The following is a 23619-nucleotide window of genomic DNA, read 5'->3' on the forward strand; positions in this document are numbered from 1 at the left end:
GAGATCCGCCTGCCTCTGCCTCCCGAGTACTGGGATTAAAGGTGTGCGCCACCACCGCCCGGCGGCCTCTAACTCTTTATGTAACCAAGAATAACCCTGATGCAGACTGTGTATGGTGCCACACACCTGAAATGCAGAACTCTAGATACAGAGGCAGGAGGATCACTGCAAGTTTCAGGCTAGCCTGGTCTATATAGCAAGACCTTGTCTCAACAAGGAGACAGGTACAGTGTTTATCTAGCACGCATGCCAGGCTCTGAGTTCGTCTCCAGCACTGCAGAGAGAAAGAGAGAGAAATCAGATTCTTTGAAAAACAGAATGCATTGAGTTTTTTAACTTTACCCAGCTGCTTATAATGACTAAATTTTCTATTGGCAACCAATAAAACAGTAAAACAACCAAGACAAGAGTCTAGTTGGAACATTCATTTTATTGTTGACTGACTGAAACTGATCGGTGCTTAAAGTGCTGAAACGCGGAGGTGCTAGACAGGAACTCAGTGTGTGTCAGGCCCTGCTGGCTAGTTCACATGCACATTCCACTTGACTGCTTGCTATTTGCATAAGTCACTGACGATGGCTTTAGGAGATGGGTTCCAGGCAGTGAGCAGAGCAGGAGGTCCAGCTCCTCTATCTGGTGTGCTCGTCTGTAAAAACGTTTGGAGAGCCAATCAAGGCATCTCATCGATCAAGCCTGTAGACCACCGAAACCATGTCTGTGCCAAGGTTCCTGCCTGACACACGTTCTTCTAAAGGTATTACCTCTTTCCATAGCCACAAGGCGAAGAAAGGCATCTCGAGGGGAAGAACTATCACCTACACAGCTTACCAGCTCTTCAATGTGACAGAGAAAAGGCAAAGGTCCTTCATTAGAAGCCGGGTCTCCTTTTCACATATTTTGCCAAGACATTTGGCACGGATAGATGTAGACGTCTCGATCGTCTGTGTATCTTTCAAGCCTCCCTAGTAAAGATGATTAGGTGCCCAGGAAGGAGCACAAATAGTCTAATTAGATGGCCAGAGAGTCAATTTTCAAAACCTAGTTTCAAAACTAAACTGAGTTGCTGTGGACTAATCCAGAGCTCACCCTCCAGAGCAGCTCGATCTCTGCGACACTTCTGGGTCTAATGCCATTGGGAAGGTCCAGCGCAAAGCAGGAAGTGAGCTGAGAACCTGCAATGGCTGGTACAGTGGCAATGCCACTGAAGCGCTGCTTGCTTCATTAGCTTTAAATCCACAGACCTTTCCTTTTATTTCTGCAGCGCTTATTAGGAAACCAGGGGTGTGTGGGGGTATTCAGCAAGAAAATTCTAGTCCTCAAAATCCGTTAAATCACAAAAGTTCTTGCTGTCACTGAGTGGACATGGATCAACTACAAAAACTGGACATCTAAAATCTCCTTCCTCTCCTTAAAAACAGCCCCACAATTCGACTACTCATGTGCACAGTCCAACAGAGGGATAAGAAAAATGGTGATAGTCTACTCCACTGTCCAAAAGTCTCTCAGAAGCTTAAGCCATTTAATATTTCAAATATAGGTTTGTCTTAAATTACAGCATAGCTTCCAGTAAATGATACCAAGCAATTCCCCCCAAATTTGCACACAATACCCCTTACAGATGAGAATTTATACTAGCTGAATGTGAAAATCTAAAATAAGAAAACAGTGCTAAACCTCTCAGTGCTTTTCTTTACATATTGTACATTTACCCTTCAAACATAAAATTACACTCGCGTCCTTTAATCCTTCTATTCTGCAGTGTCAATACAAATACAAAGCTTTAAAACCTTTACATCTATCAGCATTTATAAATATAATTAAACAAATTAAATATTTTTCTTTAGAAGACATTTATGTAAGTGATATTAACAAAACTTTCTTACTATTTATGATAATTTATCATTCAAATTAAAGAAAGACATGAAAATGGAAAAAAATACTCCCATGAATATTAAAGACTCAGAGGCTGTTAGTGTGATGGATGGGCCAAGTCCGGATGCCTTGCTCTTCAAACAGGACGTGGGTTGAGAATCAAGAGCCCGTTCTTGGTTAATCACTTAGAAAATGAGCGTTTTCCAGCATGTCCTCCCTGGGCGCCCTGACCCGCTTGGACTTGTGCTATTGGTGACCTCACGTGTCTTGGTTTATCATACCCTCTTCCTTAAAGGATCACACTGTGACTTCAGACAGGCGACACTGTGCTGACTACAGTTCAAAATGGCATCACAACTCAGCACACACACTGCTCCAGTACCATCAACACTTAGATGCTTCTTGAAGGCCAGGACTTTTCATTTGAAAGGAATCTGGGCAGCATAAAAAAAAAATTAAAAAAAAAAAAAAAAGGCCGCTAGATGTTTAGCAGTTTGTCAAGGTCAGCAATCTGAACTGAACAGTTGGAGTAAATATGAAACTCCCAATTTTCAATTTAACAAAATCTCAACAAAAACAAAAAAGATGCTTTTTTTTTTCCTTAACAGAACTGAAAAACTCCCAACAGTGTGTCACGTGCAGCGCCTGTCCCCTCCAGCCGTGGCTAGCGCACGATGTCACGGCTGTCACCCAGCTCCTCATTCTTTTAACTCCTCCTCCTTTGGAAAGTGTTCCTGCTTGCAGGCCACATCCACCAGCAGATGAAGATCTAGGAAGAAAAGGATGGTTTACTCACTCTCAGCCCCTCAGGCTACAGATGTCAACAGACACGCCTTCAGGCAAGAACAAGTTGTCTATAAATAATCATAAATTATGTTTTTTCACCAGACTCCCAATTTTAGGACATTTTTTTCACTCTTTAAAGCACACCCAGGAGCTAGGTATGAATCCAAGCAGATCAACAAAGTTTAAAGTATTGCCTTTACTATCTATTTAAAGGGGATAGCCAGATGTGATAGCACATGCCTGTAATCTTAGCAGTTGGGAGGTAGAGGGAGGAGGGGTGGGAGTTCAAAGCCAGTCTTAGCTACTTAGAGAGGCTCATGTAGCTGAGGCTACATTTAGATCCTGTCTCAAACTAAACAAACAAAAACTTAAAAGAAAATGTGTAAAAAGGAAATAAGATAAAATATATTCATACAAACAAAATTACACACACACACACACACCCCGCTTCAGCATATCCTCACAGGGATCAAGAGGCAAAGCAGTTTATCAAGAGTGAAAAGTAGTCAAAATTGTCAGTGCAAGTACAAGCTTGGGAATTTTTTTTTCAACAGTGATAATTGCAGAACATTTATGTAACGTATGAACATTTTAAAGTAGATAAATACATCATTATAAGCCATCTATTTAACTCTGACAAGAAAGTAGGTAACAGTGAGGTGGAGTGGCTAAGTTATTATATGGCAAGTAAGAAAAGCCAGTGGTTTCCACCTTGTTACACACTGAAATCGTCTGGCAATCTTCAAAACGCCAGTGCCTGGGGCTCCCTCCTCCAGACACTCTTATTTAATTGGTACGGAGTGCAACCTAAGCTTCAGGATTTTTGAAAACTGACCAAAAGATGTAGGAGTAACAATTATGATCATTTTCTAAACTCCTCAGCTCCACATCAAGATGAGAACAAGGCATATGGTAATGGAAACTATTAAAATAAGAGTTTGAGATATGGCTGGGGGTGGTGGCACAGGCTGTAATCTTAGAACCTGAGAGGCAGAGGCAAGAGACTGACACAAGGCAAGCTTAATTTATATAGAATATTCTAGGCTAGCCAGGGCTACACAATCCTGACTCAACACACACACAAAGAGACAGACGGATTGATTTTGAGATATGAAAAGATCTATTTATAACCCTATTTTGAAAATAAACTAAACTGTTTGAAACAAATGGCCCCCAAAAGACTCACGGGGAGTGGCACTGTTGGGGGTGTGGCACTGTTAGGGGGTATGGTACTGTTAGGGGGTATGGCCTTGCTGGAGAAGGTGTGGCATAGTTGGAAGAAAGGTGTCTCAGTCTCTTCCTGCGGCCTTGGGGTCTGGGTGTAGAGCTCTCAACTATCTTCCTAGCACCATGTCTGCCTGCATGGCACTATGTATGCTTCCTACCCTGATAATAACAGACTAAACCGCCCCCAATTGAATGTTGCCCTTTATAAGAGTTGCATTGAACCCTTACTGAGACAATTAGGAAATCTTAGTAATGACAAAAGGAGAGACTACTGGAGGAATGGTAGATCTCGTGGAAAGATAGACTGAGCGGAAACAAACCTTTTTTAGTAACTGAGCTTTAAAATAAGATGAAAATTGGAGCCAAGCATAGTTGTGTACACCTTTGATCCCAAAACCTGGGAGGCAGAGGCAGGTGGATCTTTGAGTTCAAAGCTATCCTGGTCTACACAGTGAGCTTCAGGACAGCTAGAACTACACATAGAAACCTTGTTTCAAAAAAACAAAAACAAAAAACAAACAAACAAACAAACAACCCAAAAGTGTGTGTGTGTAATTTGATACATGGCTTCTAGCAGTAAGCATTTAAACAACGATTTTACTAAAAGGGTGAGCCTTTTTTATCAAGCCAATCAAGAAGAGCGTATATATAATAACACAACGCACAGACTATATAGACTAGCCTGGTGCTTTAAGAGCTTTTATATTTTATATTATGACTTCACTCAGAAACGAAAAGATAAGTATTAAAGAATCAGTGGCAGGCAGGCTTTAAGGGATGAGGACACTGCCCTCACTTGCTTGGCAAGCACCCTCCCTTTATGTGAACCATCATCCAATACCTACAAAATGGGAAGTTTTTTTGTGTGGTTGCTTGCTTGCTTTTCTGAAACAAGGTCTTACACAGTCTCCAGGGCTACCTTAAACTCACGGCAATCTGCATGCCTTTGCCTCCCAAGTTCCGAGAGCACGGCTGTGAACTAGCACGCCCGGCTTGGGAAGTCTTTAGGAATGAACTGAACTTTGATCTTAAACATTCAGTGTTCAGTGATTGCAAAATTATACATCTTATCAGGACATACACAAACAAAAAGTGTAATTTTGATGTTTAATCAATATGAAGCCTTTTATTAAAAAAAAAAACAAAGCTCAAAATATAAGAAACTGTCCTTATTTACATGTAGCAACAAAAATTTTAAATATTTTTTAAAACTTTAAAAATTATTTTATCTATATGGATGTTTTGCTTGCATGTATGTCTGTATACCACATGGTACCCACAGAGTTCTGAAGTGGGTATTGGATGCCCTGTAACTGGAGTTATAGATGGTTGTAAATGTATATATATGTGTGTGTGTGTGTGTGTGTGTGTGTGTGTGTGTGTGTGTAGGTACTGGGAATTAAATCCAGGTTCTCTCTCTCTCTCTTAAAGATTTATTTATATGTAAGTACACTGTAGCTGTCTTCAGACACACCAGAGGAGGATGTCAGATCTCATTACGGATGGTTGTGAGCCACCATGTGGTTGCTGGGATTTGAACTCAGGACCTTCAGAAGAGCAGTCAGTATTCTTAACCACTGAGCCATCTCTCCAGCCCCCACTCAGGTTATCTTAAGAGCAGCCAATGCTCTGAACCACTGAGCCCATCTCTGTAGCCCCCAAATTTTAAAATAATTTCACTACAGAAGGACACTGAGAAGTTCTAGGAGATAGCATGATCCTGTTGAATGGGATATTAAGAACCATAAATATATTCTGTTTTAGAATTTGAGACCACATTGTCTTTTTTTTTTTTTAAAGATTTATTTATTATATGTAATTACACTGTAGCTGTCTTCAGACACTCCAGAAGAGGGCGCCAGATCTCGTTGCGGATGGTTGTGAGCCACCATGTGGTTGCTGGGATTTGAACTCTGGACCTTTGGAAGAGCAGTCGGGTGCTCTTACCCACTGAGCCATCTCACCAGCCCCCACATTGTCTTTTGAAGTGTCCTCATTAAATTCTCACATTTTAACCATAAACAGTATTGTGTAAGAGTTGGGAACTTACTAGTAGGAAATATTCTTAGTGGTTACTGAATATAAGTAAGATTGTAGGACTTCTACACTCGGTCCTTACTACTAGTACTTTAACTGTGGAACATACTACAGTAAAAGTGTACTCCTCTAACAGAACTAAACTGAGTCTTACTGACCCCCCCCCCAAACCCTAGTGAGGGTCTTGGTATTTACTGAGTGCTTTTCTGGACATAAGTAGCTAGGGCTGTGCAAAAGACAGAAGCTGTCAGGCATGGTGATGCTTGCCTGTTAGGCTGCTGCTCAGAAGGCTGAGTCAGAACAGCCTTAAGTTTGAAGCCCATCTAAACTACATAGTGACAGCCCAAATATACATCCCACCCCACCCCACCCCACCTCACCCCTATCCCCCTGTGTGGCCAGGTAGTAGTGCAGGTCTCTAATCCCAGCACTCAGGAGGCAGGGGCAGGTGGATCTCTTGAGGCCAGTCTGGACTATAGAAGTAGTTCTACAATAGCCAAAGCTACATAAAGAAACCCTGTCTTGAAAAAATAAAAACAAAAACAAGAAAAAAAAAAGAGGGGGCTAGCGAGATGGCTCAGCAGATAAGAACACTGCCTGCTCCTCCGAAGGTCCTGAGTTCAAATCCCAGCAACTACATGGTGGCTCACAACGACCTGTAATGATATCTGAAGCCCTCTTCTGGTGCATCTGAAGACAGCTACAGTGTACTTATTTATAATAAATAAATCTTTGGGCCGGAGTGAGCAGGGACGAAATGAGCAGAGGTCCTAAAATTCAATTCCAACAACCACATGAAGGCTCACAACTATCTGCACAGCTACAGTGTACTCATATACATAAAATAAGTCTTTAAAAAGAAAAAAAGAAAGAGAAAGAGAAAAAGAGGAAGCAGAAGAGAGAACAAAGGCGGTGGCAGTGGTGAGATGGCTCAGGGCGTAAAGGTAAAAGTTCACAAGTATTAAGCTAGATGTGACAAACCACACACAAAAGGACCCTTGTTATGTGACTGCAGTTACACAAACTATTCTGACTGGGCAAATTCATAGAGGCCAAAGACAGATTAGTAGGGGGAAAAAAGGAGGACGTTAAAAACAAAACAAAAACCCAGACAAAAAAATAAAAACCTTCTTAATAAACACTGTGTTTTTCCTCTGAGAGTGATGGAAATGGTTTGGAACTGGACAGACGCAGAGGTCGGGCATCGCTGTGAATAACTATAAGCCACTGAAGCCACTGAACTGTTTGCTTTAGCTGCTTCATTTGCTATTTTGAAACTTTAAAAGGCAACTTTTCCTATTAAGTTGAAACTACTCCAGCCCCCTACTACCAAAAAGTGAAAAGCAGGAAATAACTGGAAAATACAAAATTCCCACCTAACCCTATCTCAGGATTCAGTGACACAGAAATAAGATGTGTTTGTATCAGTGTGCTAAGCCTCAATAAGGTGTGGACCCCTGGAGCTAGAGCTGGAGGTGGCTGTGAGCTATCGGACTTAGGTGCTGACACCAAATTCAGGTCCTCTGCAAACGCAGCCCCGCTCCTAACTGCTGAGCCATCTCTCTAGGCCTCTTGCTTTATTTTGAAGCAAGGGGTTATGTAGCCCAGGCTGGCCTTAAGCTTACTAATAGCCAATAGTCTTGTACTTCTGATCTCACTTCTAGTGCTACAGCTAGGTGTACCCCTGGTTTTTCTTCCCTTTCTTCTATTTTTCTTTTCTCCTTTTTCCTTAATGGTAGGAGGGCTCCACCCTAGCACAGAACACACATGTTCTGATTTCCAACGCAGAGAGCTGGTTCTGTGTGTCCTTCCTGCACCCAGCACAGTACCAAGCATTTATTAAAAGAATCCAAAGGACTCATATAGCTCCTCAAATATTAAACCTTACCTCTTCATGACTGAATAGTGCTCTTAAAGACAAAAATTCAGGGCTGGAGGCATGACTCAGTGGTACAGCACTTATCTATTGGTATGCACAAGGCCCTGGGTTAAATCCTGGATACAGGGCCCATGATACTGCTCAGCCATTAAAGGCATCTGACATCAGGACTAATGACCTGAGTTCAACCCCTGAGATCCTTGAGGTAAAAGGAGGGAACGAACTCCTGCAAGTTGTCCTGTCTTCCACATATGAACTGTGGCACCTCCTCCAACCACTGCCACATACATACATATATACACCTACACACATAAGCACACACACTAAATAAATTAAAATGTAATTTAAAAAATACTCAAAAAATAAAAATAATGCAGAACCAGAGAGAAAGCAGACACAGACACAATAAGTGTAATTTGTTTATTTACATTTGAAAATCTCAGTCCCATTCTAGACCTCACATGGTGGAGAGAAAATCAACACCTACAGTTTGGTTCTGACCATGGTGCAAAACTGTAGCACTTGTGCCCATCCTCCCATCCTGTACAAAATAAACTAGAAAGGTAAAAAAACATTTTACAAATGAAAGTAGAACGGTGTGGACAGGGCTAGTGCACAGAGCCTCCTTGGTTCTAGAGATGGATGGTGGTGATGAGAGCAAAGCAATATGGAAATATTTCTAATAATATGTAGTTAAAATTGGAAAAATATATATACTGCCATAAGATATAATATATACACTCTAAAAGACAGAAAACAGACAGATCATTTATTCACTCAGCAAACATGGTATGCCACAAATAATGTTCTAGAGTCTGAGGATATTGAAAAAAAAAAAAACCTTTCTTTAATGAATTAGCTTCCTAGAAGTAGAGAAAATAATAGAAAATGCCAAGTAGAGACATGAGCCATAAAAGAAAGCCAAAGAATGAATGAAAAAGGGCAAGATACTGTCAGGAGATTTCTCTGTGCAGATAACCAAACGAAACGAAGGCATATCCTATGTGACAGTCCATACAAAGAACGCTCCACTCAGAGAGGATGAGTGTGAAGATAAGAATATGCTTCATATGGCCAAAGACCAGCAAAGAAGCTCCAGTCGCTGGAACAGACAAAGAAGGAGATGACGTCACAATAGTTTCCAGAAGCCAAACCATTCAAACTCTTGTAGCAAATATTAAGGAGTTTTTTAGACTATTTAAAATGTGATGGAAAGTTACTAGAGGACCTTGAACAAGAACAGGATTTAAAATCTTTTCCTAGTGCTGGAACTGAATGCAGCACCCTTGCACATGCTAAGTACGTGCTCTACACTGAGCCACGCCCTTGCTCTGACTGAGGTTTTAAGAGCATTGACTTAGTTTGGGTTTTATTACTGTGAAGAGACACGATGATCACGGCAATTCTTATCAAATAAAACACTTAATTGGGGCTGGCCTGCAGTTTCAGAGGTCCAGTCCATTATCATCATGGAGGGAAGCATGGCAGCATGCAGGCAGACATGGTTGCTGAAGAAGCCAAGAGTTCTACATCTTGATCCTCAGTCAATAGAAGGAGACTGTGTCCACACTGGGTGCAGCTTGAGCCTATAAGATCTCAAAGCCTGTCACCATAAGGACACTCTTCTTCTAACAAGGCCACATCTACTCCAACAAGGCCATACCTCCTAATCACACCATTCTCTGTAGGCAATTCAAACACACGCGTCTTTGGGGGCCATTCTTATTCAAACTACCACAAGGATCATTGATTGTTGTAACAGTGGAGCAGGAAGATCAGTGAAGAAGCCATTGAAATCACCTAGACAAGAGAATATAGAGTCATGGGCTAAAGTAACTACTCATGAAGGTGGAGAGAAACGGCCAGATTCTGTATGTGAATCACATTGAATGGTTAGCATTTGCTAATGGTCTTGATGTGTAAGAGAGAAAGCATACAGCAGAGACTTCAAGATTTCTGTATGACTAGAAAACTACATGGTGTTATTTATACATATATAAAACTGGAGAAAGGGTAGAGTATATGAAGCTTGGCACACAAATTAGACATATCCAAAAGCATTGAATAGGGAGCTGGAGAGACGGCTCAGCAGTTAAGAGCACACATTGCTTTTGATAAGGGCCTGGGTCTGGGTCCCTGCATCAACATCAGGCAGCTCCTAACTGCCTGAAACTCCAGTTCTAGGGGATCTGACACTAGCTCTGGCCTCTGCGGGCTCTGCACATGCACAGTGTACACAGTGTACAAAAACACATGCAGGAACAAGCACACACACATAAACAATAAACAAGTAAACCTAAAGATATAGACCATAGGAAATGCAAGTTTCAAGCTCAGAGAAGATTGAAAGTTTAAACTCAAATTTAGGAACCACCACATAAAGATGATAGAAGCGATAATGGTTGACATTACCTCTGACTTAAATATAAAGAGTAGCTAGTGGTTTGGAAGAAAACCAGGACAGGGTGACATCACAAGCTAGACACAAGTATTTCATTAAGGTTGGAGCAATCTGTCCAAATGGGGGTTAAGGAGAGTCTATTGCATTTGGCAGTGTGACAGTCATCAGAAATTGGAAAAGGAAAGTCTCAACCAAGCAGAAGTACAAAACTTATCTCAACTTCTCCTCCTGCCTCTAGGGTAGCTAAGGACAACAAGTTTGTGCCACCCTTGGCTAAAAAAGGGTTTGGGGTTTTTCTGACCTATGACCTCAGTGCGTCTTTGCTGATCTATTGTAAAGGGTAGAGTGTGATTACTGAAGAGCGGTGAGAGGAATGTCTGTGAGTACACAAAAGGGATAGGAGTTTGTACACAGATGCAAGGACTGGCCTTTCACTGTGACCCAGTGACAAAGGCAGAACGCAGGACAGCTGCAAGGAGCGTAGAAGGCAACACTGAAGGGAGGTTGACAAATCTATCTGTGGGTAGACACTATGTCTTCACTTTATCAGATGTGGTGGCACAGTGGCAGAGTCACGCCTAGCATTCACAGAGCCTTCAATCCCAGCACTGCATAACCTGGACATGGCGGTGCAGACCTACAGTCCTAGTCCTTGGAGGTACGCAGTAGGATCAGAAGTTCAAGGTCATCCTTCACTACATAGTGTCTTCCAAGGCTGAGGCCAGACTCCAGTACATGAAATCTTATTTCTAAATGTAAAATATTGATTTATAAATAAAATAAATTATGGTCTAAAATAAACAAAAACTAATTAGTGGTAATTAACAGGTTGATAACTACTACCCTGGTTAGTTCTTTGTCAACTTGGCACAAGCTAATGTCATCTGAGAGGAAGGAACCTTAATTGAGAAAATGCCTTCATAATTTCAGACTGTAGACAGGCAATCCTATAGAGCATTTTATTAATTAATGATTAATGGGGGAGGACCCAGCCCATTGTGGGTGATGCCATCCCTGGGATAGTAGTTCTGGGGTCTATAGGAAAGCAGACCGAGCAAGCCAGTAAGCAGCCCTCCTCCATGGCCTCTGCATCAGCTCCTGCCTCCAGGTGCCTGCCCTGCTTGAGTTCCTGTCCTGACTTCCTTTGGATGAACAGTGATAGAAGTGTAAGCTGAATAAATCCTTTCCTCCCCAGGTTGCTTTTAGACATAATGCTTCATCACAGCAATAGAAAAGCAACCAAAACAACTATTATAGGGGCTGGAGAGATGGCTCAGAGGTTAAGAGCCCTGACTGCTCTTTCAGAGGTCTTAAGTTCAATTCCCAGCAACCACATGGTGACTTATAACCATCTGTAATGGGATCTGATGCCCTCTTCTGGTGTGTCTAAAGATTTTTTTTTAATCTTAAAAAAAAAAAAAAAAAAAAAAAAAAGACAACTACTATAATAGGCCAGGCATAATGGTACACACCTTTATTCCTAACACTCAGGAGGCAGAGGCAGGTGGCTCTCTGTGAGTTCAAGGCCAGCCTAGACTACAAATCAAGTCCAGAACAGCCAGGGCTATTACACAGAGAAACCCTGTCTCTAAACAAATAAATAAAAAATAAAAATTATTGTTAAAATGACATTGCTATCACATGCTGACTATTTTGATTAACCAATCACCATGTTAGGCCAGTTATTTAGTTTATTATTATTCTGCTTGTTTTATTTAAATAGACTGGTAAGCCCAATGCTTACCTGACAATGTCCTTGAACTTTTCATCCTAATCCACAAAGGTTCTGGGATTACACACATGTGTAATCACACTCAGCTCTATATTCATGTTTAAATGGACAAACTGATAGGCTAATTCCCTCAGAGAAGGAAAAATCTGCAACTTCATAAATTATACTTTTGCTTACACTTCAATTATAAAATCTAACTTTCCAGTAGAGGTCCTAGCTCAATTATAAGTCGTTGGCTCCCCTGCCCTGATAAAATAAAGTATGATTAGGTGTTACAATGATGCGACTGTTTCCCAGTACATACTGTCCACTGTAGGAAATCAGGGTTAATTAAGACATCTGTCACCTCCATTAAGCAAGGGATATGACTCTTAGAAAAAGCCAACGGGAAGAGTTGAAAAAGATAACTAATGAGCTAATTACTTATCATTCACACTTATAACCATAATATGCACTGGAAGGGAGGAAAATATTTTAATAGCTGGTAAGTACCCCAGGTCCTATTAGGGAGTGACTCTCTTTGTGAGGGGGGCAGCTTGGTGGTTGTTTAGGTTAGAGGAGATGACGCTTCAAGGACACCAGAAAAAACAAGCAATATCTCAGTGCCTCTGTCCAAGGATAATAGGATTTTGGCATGGGAAAAGAGGAGAAAAAAACATCGGATGACTGCAAAGAGAATGTAACAAGGCAGAAAGATATAATGACTAATGATAAATAGGACGACAAATAATAAAGTGGCCTAAGCCCTTTTAAAAGAAAGGTGAAGCCAGACATGGCGATGATAGCACAATGAGACCCAGCAATTGGGTGGCTGGCGGGATGGGCAGAGTGGCCATTACTTTTCCAGAGGACCTGACCTCAGTTTTCAGCACCCACACTGGAAAGCTCACAAATTGCCTGTGACTCCAGCTCTCGGGGCATCCTGTGCCTCTGGCCTTAGCAGGCATCTGCATTAATGTACTTACCCTTCCACATGTGTATGTGTGCACACACACACACAATGTGGTTTTAAACATTTAAAAATGAAAAAGAGTTTAAGGTAATCTTTAGCTACAGAGGGAACTAGAGGCTAGCTTGTGCTGCATGAGACCCTATCTTAAGACAGACAGACAGACAAAGAAAGGAGGGAGGCTGGGAAGGAGGGAGGGAGAGAGGGAGGGAGGGAGGGAGGGAGGGAGAGAAAGAGAAAGAGAGAGACAGACAGACAGAGAGAGAGAGACAGAGAGACAGAAAGGCAAATAAGAAGGCCAGGTGTGGTGGCACATGGGTTTCACCCCAATACTCAGGAAGCAGGAGGAGGAGGATCTCTGGTCTACACAGTGATTTCCAGATAGCCAGGCTTACATAGAGAGGCCCTGTTTCAAAAAGAATAAATCAAAAAATAAAAATTAATGAATAGGAGAGAGGGTTATCATTCCATTCCAAATTCTTTGCAGTGTTTCAAACATAATCCCTTTGCATCTCTCCGAATTTGCAGAATGTAAGCTATGTATTCAGATTCCCAGGGTGAAAGCCTTAGAGGAGAGACATCAAAGAAAGGGAGCCCAGCTCTGCATCTGATACTGAATGGGCTGAAGAGTTGGTTCTGGAAGGCAAGATAAGGACAAGTTTGAGATTAAACAGACACACAAGTGCAAAAGGCCACTTTGAGACCTAGAGAGTCTCAGAAAGATTGAAAGGGAATTTTTGGTAAAGGATAAACTTGAATAATGTCTAAACCATAAAACTCAGTTTGGTATCTAAGATTTAATTATTGATTTTATTTAGAGGATTTTTAAAAAGTACTTGGGATTACATCTAGGGCTTTACACAATATCTCTAGGCCTTGTTTTTGTTTTATTTTTATATTTTGCAACAAAGTCTCATAAGGTGCCCATTTCCTTTTTGTTGCACAAGCAGACCTTGAACTTTTATTTCTTCTGTTTTAGCCTCTAAATAGCTGCGATTACAGGACTGTAACCACCAAGCTTATAAGTATTGGGTTTTTATAAAGATTTGTTTGTAGGGAGTCTAAGGGGGTGGGATATAGAGATTGAAACGGCCACTTTCTCCAACCATTTTCAGAGGGAGGAGTGGGGCATCAACTTGCCCACAAAACCTTCCACCCAAAAATGTCCTGCCTTCAAGATATGCAGGGATAAAGATGGAGTGGAGACTGAGGGAACAGCCAACCAATGACTGGCCTAACTTGAGACCTATGCCAAGGGAGAGAGCCAACCTGACACTAATAAATAATACTCTGTTATGCTTACAGACAAGAATTTAGCTCCAGAGTGGCTTTATCCAGCTGTAGATGGAAACAAATACAGAGACCCACATCCAAGTAGCAGTTAGAACTCTAGAGATCTTGTGGAAGAGTAGGGAACAGGATTGAGGGAGCCTAAGGGGTTAAGGACACCACAAGAAGATCTACAGAGTCAACTAACCTGGGGCCATGGGGGCTCACAGAGACCGAACCACCAACCAAAGAGGACGCAGGGACTGGACCTAGGCCCCTAGACATTAGTAGCAGATGTGCAGCTTGGTCTTCATGTGGGTCCCCACAATTGGAGCAGGTGCGGGCTCTGACTCTGTTCTCTGCCATTGGATCCCCTTCCCCTACCTGGTTGGGACTCAGTGGGAGAGGAGGTGCTTAGTCCTGCTGGGACCAGATGTCCCAGGGTAGGGTGGTGCCCAAAGGGGCTTCCCCTTCTCTGAGAAGAAGAGGAGAAGGTAATGGGAGGAGGGTTTTGTAAGAGCGGGACTGGGAGGAGAGGAGGGAGAGGGGCTGTGACTGGGATGTAATGAAAAACAACAACAAAAGAAATGCATTTTCAATAAAAATGCAATTAACTATCTAAAAAAAAAAAAGGATTTGATTGACTCCTTTAATCCCAGTACTGGAAGACAGAGACAGGCTGATCTCTCAGTTCAAGGCCAACCCAGTCTACAGAGTAAGTTTCAGGACAACCAGGGCTACACAGAGAAACCCTGTCTCAGAAAAACAAAAATAAAAAACCTACAAAACCCCCCACACAACAACAACAAAAAAATCCAAAAAAGTTTGTTTGTTTGTATATATGTATATATGTATGATGTGTGCATCTGTGTGAGTGTGTGCAATGGATGTGGAAGTACCCTCGGAGGTCAGAGGACATCAGGCTCCCTAGAGCTTGGAGCTATTCGCGGTTGTGTCCTGACCTGTATGGATGCTGGAAACTCAACTCAAGTTCTTTGAAAGTGCTCTTAATCATTGAGCCATCTTTCTAGCCCCTCTTTCTGTACTTAAAATGCTTTTCTATCCACTTCCAAAATTATACAGAAAAATATAACCAGTAAGATGATTCAGATGGTGGACAGAGAAGCCTGTCTCCCACAATTGTTTTATGACTTTCACATACATGCTATAGCATGCACACAAATGCACATATAAGTGAGAAAAATAAAGTACATATAAGAATAATTTAAAATATAAATAGTAACATTTCTCCATAATTACATTCAAGCCCATGTATGTGCATGCACACACACACATTCAAACTGCTAAGTTAAAAATATTCTATGCCCTTCAACTCTATCTTCTCAGAGGTATCCAGCACACATGTCAGTTTTAATCATATGTTGCCATACTGTTCTATAATCACACAACATACATTTATCTTTGTTTTGCCCCATAAAGAGAACACTGTACGTCAACTTGTTCATCCACTTAGAACACTAAGAATCTTCAGTGATGAATTATCTGTCCAGTCACAGCAGAGCAAACATTGTTTCTTAAATGACTGTGTATCACAACTTAACTAGCTTTTTAGTTGGGTATTTGTCTGAGTTTTTGCTATTGTTGATAACACTATAATGGGCTTCTTCTGAGTCCTTTCATAGGAACATGTTTCCACAGGACAGAATCTTAGGAGTACCATTCTCGAGTCCAAATGCATTAACATCTTAGCTGTTTACAACTGAATAATCCCAGACTCTCTATTGAAAGCTATAAAGAAGCTGGAGAGATGACTCAGTGGCTAAAAGCACTGAGAGTTCTTCCAGGGGACCTGGGGTTTCATTCCCAGCACCCAAAGGTGGCTTTAACTCTAGTTAGGGGAATCTGATGCCCTCTTTTGGCTTATGTGGGCTAGCAGAAACAAGTCACGGCCACAGCAGCTTCAGGTGACTTACACTCAGACTGGTCTGAAGGGAAAAGTTGTTAAATCTCTACTTTTTGTCTGTTTTGGGATGTTGAGGATTAAACTCAAAGTCTCATGCATGCTAGCCAAAGGCTCTACCACTGAGCTAGGACTCCAGCCTCTGTTTCTGTTTTATGTGTTATAATTCTTATTTATATAATTCCTGTAGTCTAATTTATGTCCTAATATGGATTTGGAATCTAGAAGTGGGGTACTGATACAATCCAAATTAAAATATGTCAATGGAGGTATAGTTTACTGAAAAGAACGTAAGCATTAGGTAGTCATACTTGAATTAAATAGCCAGTACCCAAAACAAACCACACATAGCAAAATGGCAACACTAGCTACTAAGTAGGTAGTTAGGATACAGCAGGCTACAATGTTATGAACTTTGCTACTCATTCATCCTGGTTAGTTTTCTTTCAACTTGACACTAGCTAGAGTGATCTGGGAAAAGGAACATTAATTGAGAAAATACCTTGTCAGATTGTTCCAAAGCAAGACTACAGGGCATTTTTAAAATTAATGATTGAGGTCAGAGGGCCCAGATCATCGTGGGTGGGGCCACTTCTGGGCAGTATGGTTTCCATGATATAAGGAAACAGGTTAAACAAGCCAGGAGGGGCAAGCCAGTAAGCAGCCTTCCTCTATGGTCTCTGCTTGAGTTCCTGCCCTGAGTTCTTTTTATAATGAACTACAACTGTCAGCAATAGAAAATCTAACCACACCAAAACTTTGATAAAATCACTACTGGTAATGCCCTAGAAAATAAACCACAAAGCAAATAAGCACACAACCACAGAGGAAAAGGCTAACAGGATCTACATTGTGTTGAGTTATTCCTTGCATTTAGCAAATCCCTGAAGAAGAGATGAGAGAATAGGATAAAAGCACTCAATATGCAAGGAAAGAGACAAGGGAGCATCTCTCAATATGCAAGGAAAGAGACAAGGGAGCATCTCTCAATATGCAAGGAAAGAGACAAGGGAGCATCTCTCAATATGCAAGGAAAGAGACAAGGGAGCATCTCTCAATATGCAGGAAAGAGACAAGGGAGCATCTCTCAATATGCAGGAGAGACAAGGGAGCATCTCTCAATATGCAAGGAGAGACAAGGGAGCATCTCTCAATATGCAAGGAGAGAGACAAGGGAGCATCTCTCAATATGCAAGGAGAGACAAGGGAGCATCTCTCAATATGCAGGAGAGACAAGGGAGCATCTCTCAATATGCAAGGAAAGAGACAAGGGAGCATCTCTCAATATGCAAGGAAAGAGACAAGGGAGCATCTCTCAATATGCAAGGAAAGAGACAAGGGAGCATCTCTCAATATGCAAGGAAAGAGACAAGGGAGCATCTCTCAATATGCAGGAGAGACAAGGGAGCATCTCTCAATATGCAAGGAAAGAGACAAGGGAGCATCTCTCAATAAGCAAGGAAAGAGACAAGGGAGCATCTCTCAATATGCAAGGAGAGACAAGGGAGCATCTCTCAATATGCAGGAGAGACAAGGGAGCATCTCTCAATAAGCAAGGAAAGAGACAAGGGAGCATCTCTCAATATGCAAGGAGAGACAAGGGAGCATCTCTCAATATGCAGGAGAGACAAGGAAGCATCTCTCAATATGCAGGAGAGACAAGGGAGCATCTCTCAATATGCAAGGAGAGACAAGGGAGCATCTCTCAATATGCAAGGAAAGAGACAAGGGAGCATCTCTCAATATGCAAGGAGAGAGACAAGGGAGCATCTCTCAATATGCAAGGAAAGAGACAAGGGAGCATCTCTCAATATGCAAGGAAAGAGACAAGGGAGCATCTCTCAATATGCAAGGAAAGAGACAAGGGAGCATCTCTCAATATGCAAGGAAAGAGACAAGGGAGCATCTCTCAATATGCAAGGAAAGAGACAAGGGAGCATCTCTCAATATGCAAGGAAAGAGACAAGGGAGCATCTCTCAATATGCAGGAGAGACAAGGGAGCATCTCTCAATAAGCAAGGAAAGAGACAAGGGAGCATCTCTCAATATGCAAGGAAAGAGACAAGGGAGCATCTCTCAATATGCAAGGAAAGAGACAAGGGAGCATCTCTCAATATGCAAGGAAAGAGACAAGGGAGCATCTCTCAATATGCAGGAGAGACAAGGGAGCATCTCTCAATAAGCAAGGAAAGAGACAAGGGAGCATCTCTCAATAAGCAAGGAAAGAGACAAGGGAGCATCTCTCAATATGTAAGGAAAGAGACAAGGGAGCATCTCTCAATATGCAGGAGAGACAAGGGAGCATCTCTCAATATGCAAGGAAAGAGACAAGGGAGCATCTCTCAATATGCAAGGAAAGAGACAAGGGAGCATCTCTCAATATGCAAGGAAAGAGACAAGGGAGCATCTCTCAATATGCAAGGAAAGAGACAAGGGAGCATCTCTCAATATGCAAGGAAAGAGACAAGGGAGCATCTCTCAATATGCAGGAAAGAGACAAGGGAGCATCTCTCAATATGCAGGAGAGACAAGGGAGCATCTCTCAATATGCAAGGAGAGACAAGGGAGCATCTCTCAATATGCAAGGAAAGAGACAAGGGAGCATCTCTCAATATGTAGGAAAGAGACAAGGGAGCATCTCTCAATATGCAGGAAAGAGACAAGGGAGCATCTCTCAATATGCAGGAGAGACAAGGGAGCATCTCTCAATAAGCAAGGAAAGAGACAAGGGAGCATCTCTCAATATGCAAGGAGAGACAAGGGAGCATCTCTCAATATGCAGGAAAGAGACAAGGGAGCATCTCTCAATATGCAGGAGAGACAAGGGAGCATCTCTCAATAAGCAAGGAAAGAGACAAGGGAGCATCTCTCAATATGCAGGAGAGACAAGGGAGCATCTCTCAATATGCAGGAGAGACAAGGGAGCATCTCTTTTCTTCGTTTTCTTATTGCAACAGGGTTTCCTTTAACCCAAGCTGAGTTTTCTTTAGCTGAACTCCTGATCCTCCTGTCTCTAACTACTTCTAGAGAACTGGAATTATAAACTCACAATACCATGTCTTGTTTACACAGTGTTGGAGATCAAATCTACAAGGCTTCATACCTGTTAGGTAAGCATTCTATCAACTAGCTATTGCCTTGAAGGGAATATTTCTTTGTCAATGGTTGACAGATCAGGGTTCAGTTGTTTCGACCACGTATCCAACTGCTTCAGGATCCCAATCTTGAGAAGTAGTAGAAAGTGATTTCACAAAGGGCCAGAGGCTGGAGATATGACTCAGCAGTTAAGATTGGACCCAAGTCAGGTAGTTAACACCCACCTGTAACTCCAGGTTGAGGGAATCTAATGCCCTTTTCTGATCTCCATAAGCACTGCACTCATGCACAAACAAAGTCATCCACACATGCACATAATTTAGCACATAATTTAAAATAAAGTCTTGGGAAGGAGAGCTGGCTTAATGTTTAAGAGCACTGGCTGCTCTTCCAGAAGACCAGGGTTCAATTCCCAGCACCCACGTGAGCTCACAGCTCTCTGTAACTCCAGTTCCAGTGAAATTGAACATCCTCTTCTGGCCTCTGCAAGCATCAGGCATGAAATGGTACACACATGCACATTCAAGCAAGGAACCCAACCACATAAAATACATCTTTTAAATGTAAAAATAAAGTCTTAGAAAGGGCACCCACATATTGTCAAGTACCTTTTTCTTAGATCAGCACTTACTTCAATAATCCCTTTATTCATAAACAAAATCTCAGTAAAGAACATGTTTATTATAAGATTTTGAAAAGTAAAAAAATAAAAACTTTAGAGAAATAATCCAATCAAGTCCAATTACAGGTGTTCTCTTCCAATCTAATACAGTCTTTCACATGACCCCAATATAGGTTACCATTAGGCTAAGGGGAGAGGATGAACAAGTCAGACATCAAACACCATGTTCAGGATTCAAATGATCTAAATGAGATCTCTGGTTGCTTTAACTCTCAACAGGGATGAGGAAAGGTAAGAATGCAGGTTATCTTTTTTTTTTTAAGATTATGAAACCCATTACTATGCACAAATGTATATGACAATTAAAAAAAAAGATTAAAATGCTAAAGAATTAGAAAACCTGTTCTCCAAAGTATGCGACTGTTCAGCTCCCACAGTAATCTTTCCAACTCTTCTGATGAGAAGCAGGCAACAAAAACTATCAAACTGATGAGGAGAAATGTGACTTATATTCATAATGGAATTTTTTATCCATAAAAAAGAGCAAAGTTAGGGCATTGTTGGCAGCTGTGGTGGTGTACAAACTTGGCATGCATAATATAATGCTCTAGGTTCAGTCTCCAACACTTCCTTCAAGATAGACTGAAGTTACGTTGTTTGCTGGAAAACAAATGCAACTGGAGGTAATCATGCTAAGCCGATTAAGGCAGTCTCAGAAAGACAAATATCATGTTCTCTCTTGTTTGTGAGTCCCAGATTTTACGTAGATACATAAAATCACCTACATATAGAGGACATGGAAGGAGAAGCAAAGCTGTCTAGTGAAACAGAGGACTAATTGTGGAGTTAAGAAAGAAGGAAGTGGCAGGCAGAGAAGCTGTTGGTCAGGGGAGTCCACTAGACTCCCAAAATAATACAGGCTCTTTCTGTTGCCTTTGGTTGCCTCCCAGAGGTTGAAGGCAAGGCCCTATCCTATTACTGTAGACACCGGGCACTAAGGACCCAGGACTTGGAGGATCTGAGCTGGATCTGACCTTAAAGCCCCCTCCCAGAGGACTAATCTTCATAGTCCCAGGAGGTGCTGATTTGAGAGGACTAACCTTCATAGTCCAGGAGGTGCTGATTTGAGAGGACTAACCTTCATAGTCCCGGAGGTGCTGATTTGAGCTAACTAAGCATGACCACGTAAACTCACAAGACAGCGTTAGTCAAAAGATATTTTGGAGGAAGAGGTTCAGTCCGAGCACCATTTTTGTGTTCTTTCAAGGTTTTTGAGGCAGGATCTCATTTGTAGCCCAGACTGGCCTCAAAATCACAATGTCTCCATCTCCCAAGTGCTGAGAGTATGGTGTGTACCACTGTGACCGCCCCTGAGCACTCTCTCCAGATCTTTGGCAATGCTGAATATTCACGTGGGGAGAGAGGAGGAGTTAAAAATACAGAGACACCTACCCCAGCTCCTCACAATAGGAATGTGGCTTCAGAACCCTGACCTGTGCCCCTAGTAACTAGCCTCTTGTTCCTGTGCTCTAAGCACCAAGAAGGCACCCAAGGCCCAGCCAGTCTCAGAAACTTTAGCAAATAATAACCCCTACTTGAGGAAAAAACAAACAAACAAACAAACAAACACCCCAACTGAACAGAGAGTGGAGCTCAGACCCTCACACTTGAGCAGTGAGCACTTTTCCTTGCTGAGTCGTCTCCCCAAGTCCTCTGAAACCTCATGTTCTTATATGCACTGTTAGGAAAACAACTATTTTATATGCATTTCAAAGGTAGCTAAGAATACTAGTTTAAACTACAATTATATAAAACAACACGAGAGACATAATATGACTATAAATACTAAAGATACATAAAAATATCATTCATATATGAATTACATTCCGAGGTTCAGTTCCTAGCATTTTAGAGCTATACATTCTAGAGCATAAAACGATTTCATCCTTACCGGGGGACTTTCCTTGCGAGTTGCTCCTTCGCTCTCTGTATCTGGCTGGAGTGGATAAACCTGTGTCTTTAGTAGACTTGTTAGCAGGCCCCATTTCTGAAATAAGGAATCCCATTTGTTCTGAAGGCAAGATATTCTCCGAGGAATTGGTCTGGCATTTTATACTGCTATCCACCTAAAATATTAAACACACTTATTATTCTTACACTTACCTCCAGATACCTACTAAAGGTTAATATATATTATCAAAGACATCCTATTAAAGGACAGGATCCCACAAGCATGTTTTCCTGCTTGTGAAGGTCATTACCCTTGATACTGTTGACCTACCCATATTCAAGAGTAAGACATAGGTTTCCCAGATTCTTAAGCCTTTGAAATGCACATGAAGCTAAAATATTTACTGATGAGCATACCATGAGGCTGTATGCTTTTAATGACTTACAATATAGTAAGACATTTAAACACAATTGGTGAAAGCCACTATGTATCCTTTCACTGTAGAAGGATGTTTAAGCTGACACCCTTACTAGTTGACACTGGGATGTCACAGATAGGCAGGTGTCAGTGGGGAATACTATTTTTCTAGTTTTGTATTCTGTACTGAATACATTATCAAAATCACATATACCTGATTCTCTATAAAATCTCTATCCATCCTCGTTTAGAGTTTCTTTGGTTCCAAAATGTTCTTTGGAATGTTAAAACCCTTGGTCAAAATAACAAGCTTCTGCCATGATATTCTTTATAAGTTTATTTAAAACATAACTACATTATGAAATAAAGCTAAAAGTTAAAATTCAGCTTTCAAAATGAGCTACAATAGTCAAGTATATTAAAGAAACCATGGTGTATATGCAGTTTAAGACATGCAATCCAGTAGTTTGCATATGATTATGAAGACACCAAAGCTTTTATTTCTATAGGAATGCTTAAAATGAGGCTACCTTTACTGAAAGTATATCATCATAACACATATTTTAATGGTCTCAAAAAGGACAATGAATTGACAGAAATCTAAATGCATTTAGGATAGGGGTATAACCCAGTGGTACAATGCTTGCCTAGGTGGTGAAATTATATCAGCTGGGCATATCTTTTAGCGTATCCAAATACAATAGCTTAACCAGAAGGAGCAAAGATCTGTATTCCATCCCGGTAGTACCATCACCCACCACGACCCTCCACCAAAATCAGAGAGAGAAAATAAAATAAAAATCTTCATATTTAAATATTATATACATATAAATATTATTAAAAGAACTACATACAACAATACCCTATACAGCAAACAAAATGAATCGGGTATGATGGCATATGCCTATTATTCCATTACCTGAGAGGGAGGAGGAGGAGGAGGATACACAGGTCCAAGTTATTCCTGGCTAAACTGTGAATTCCAGGTCAACATGGACTGCAGGGCTACGCTGGCGTGTATACAGTAATTATAGATTTTTCTTATTTTCTTGGGTTGAGTATCACGCCATCACCCAGGTGGCACACCTCCCTCCTCAGCATCCCAAGGGCGGGGTTACTTTGGATGCACTTTTCATTAACTAGTTTTTGTTTGATTAGTAATGCAAGATTAGTAAGAAATATGAACCCAGTAAAGTCATCAATAGCCTTTTGTGATGTTATAAAAAAAAAAGTAAGAAATTGGGGCTAGAGAGAAGGCTCAGCAGTTGAAAGCACTGCTGGTCTTGCAGAGGACCTAGGTTCAGTTCCCAGGCTGGCCTTGAACTCACTATATATAGCTCAGCCTGTCCTCAGACTCTCAGCAATCCTCCTGCTTCCATCTCTTAAGTGCTAGAATATAGGCATGTGCCACCAGCCTAAAAATAGTATTTAGACCTTAGTCAATCAATTTGCCTCTCTAG

At 41.4% G+C, this 23619-nt stretch overlaps 1 protein-coding gene across 1 annotated transcript in view; it reads right to left on the bottom strand.

The window, feature by feature from the left end:
• Positions 1-420: 420 nt before the first annotated feature.
• The window catches only part of Hsf5 (heat shock transcription factor 5), a 43074-nt gene continuing 19875 nt past the window's right edge, over positions 421-23619 (bottom strand). Inside the window, exons 5-6 of the mRNA XM_021178390.2 lie at positions 21743-21917; positions 421-2641 (exon numbers count right to left, since the gene is read on the bottom strand). Of these exons, the coding sequence (XP_021034049.1) occupies positions 2571-2641; positions 21743-21917 (246 nt within the window). The 3' untranslated portion in view covers positions 421-2570. The remainder of the gene's footprint in view (positions 2642-21742; positions 21918-23619) is intronic.

The sequence above is a fragment of the Mus caroli genome, unplaced genomic scaffold, assembly GCF_978045245.1.
Source record: "Mus caroli unplaced genomic scaffold, Mus_caroli_1 scaffold_13, whole genome shotgun sequence".
In the NCBI taxonomy this organism is placed as follows: Eukaryota; Metazoa; Chordata; class Mammalia; order Rodentia; family Muridae; genus Mus; species Mus caroli.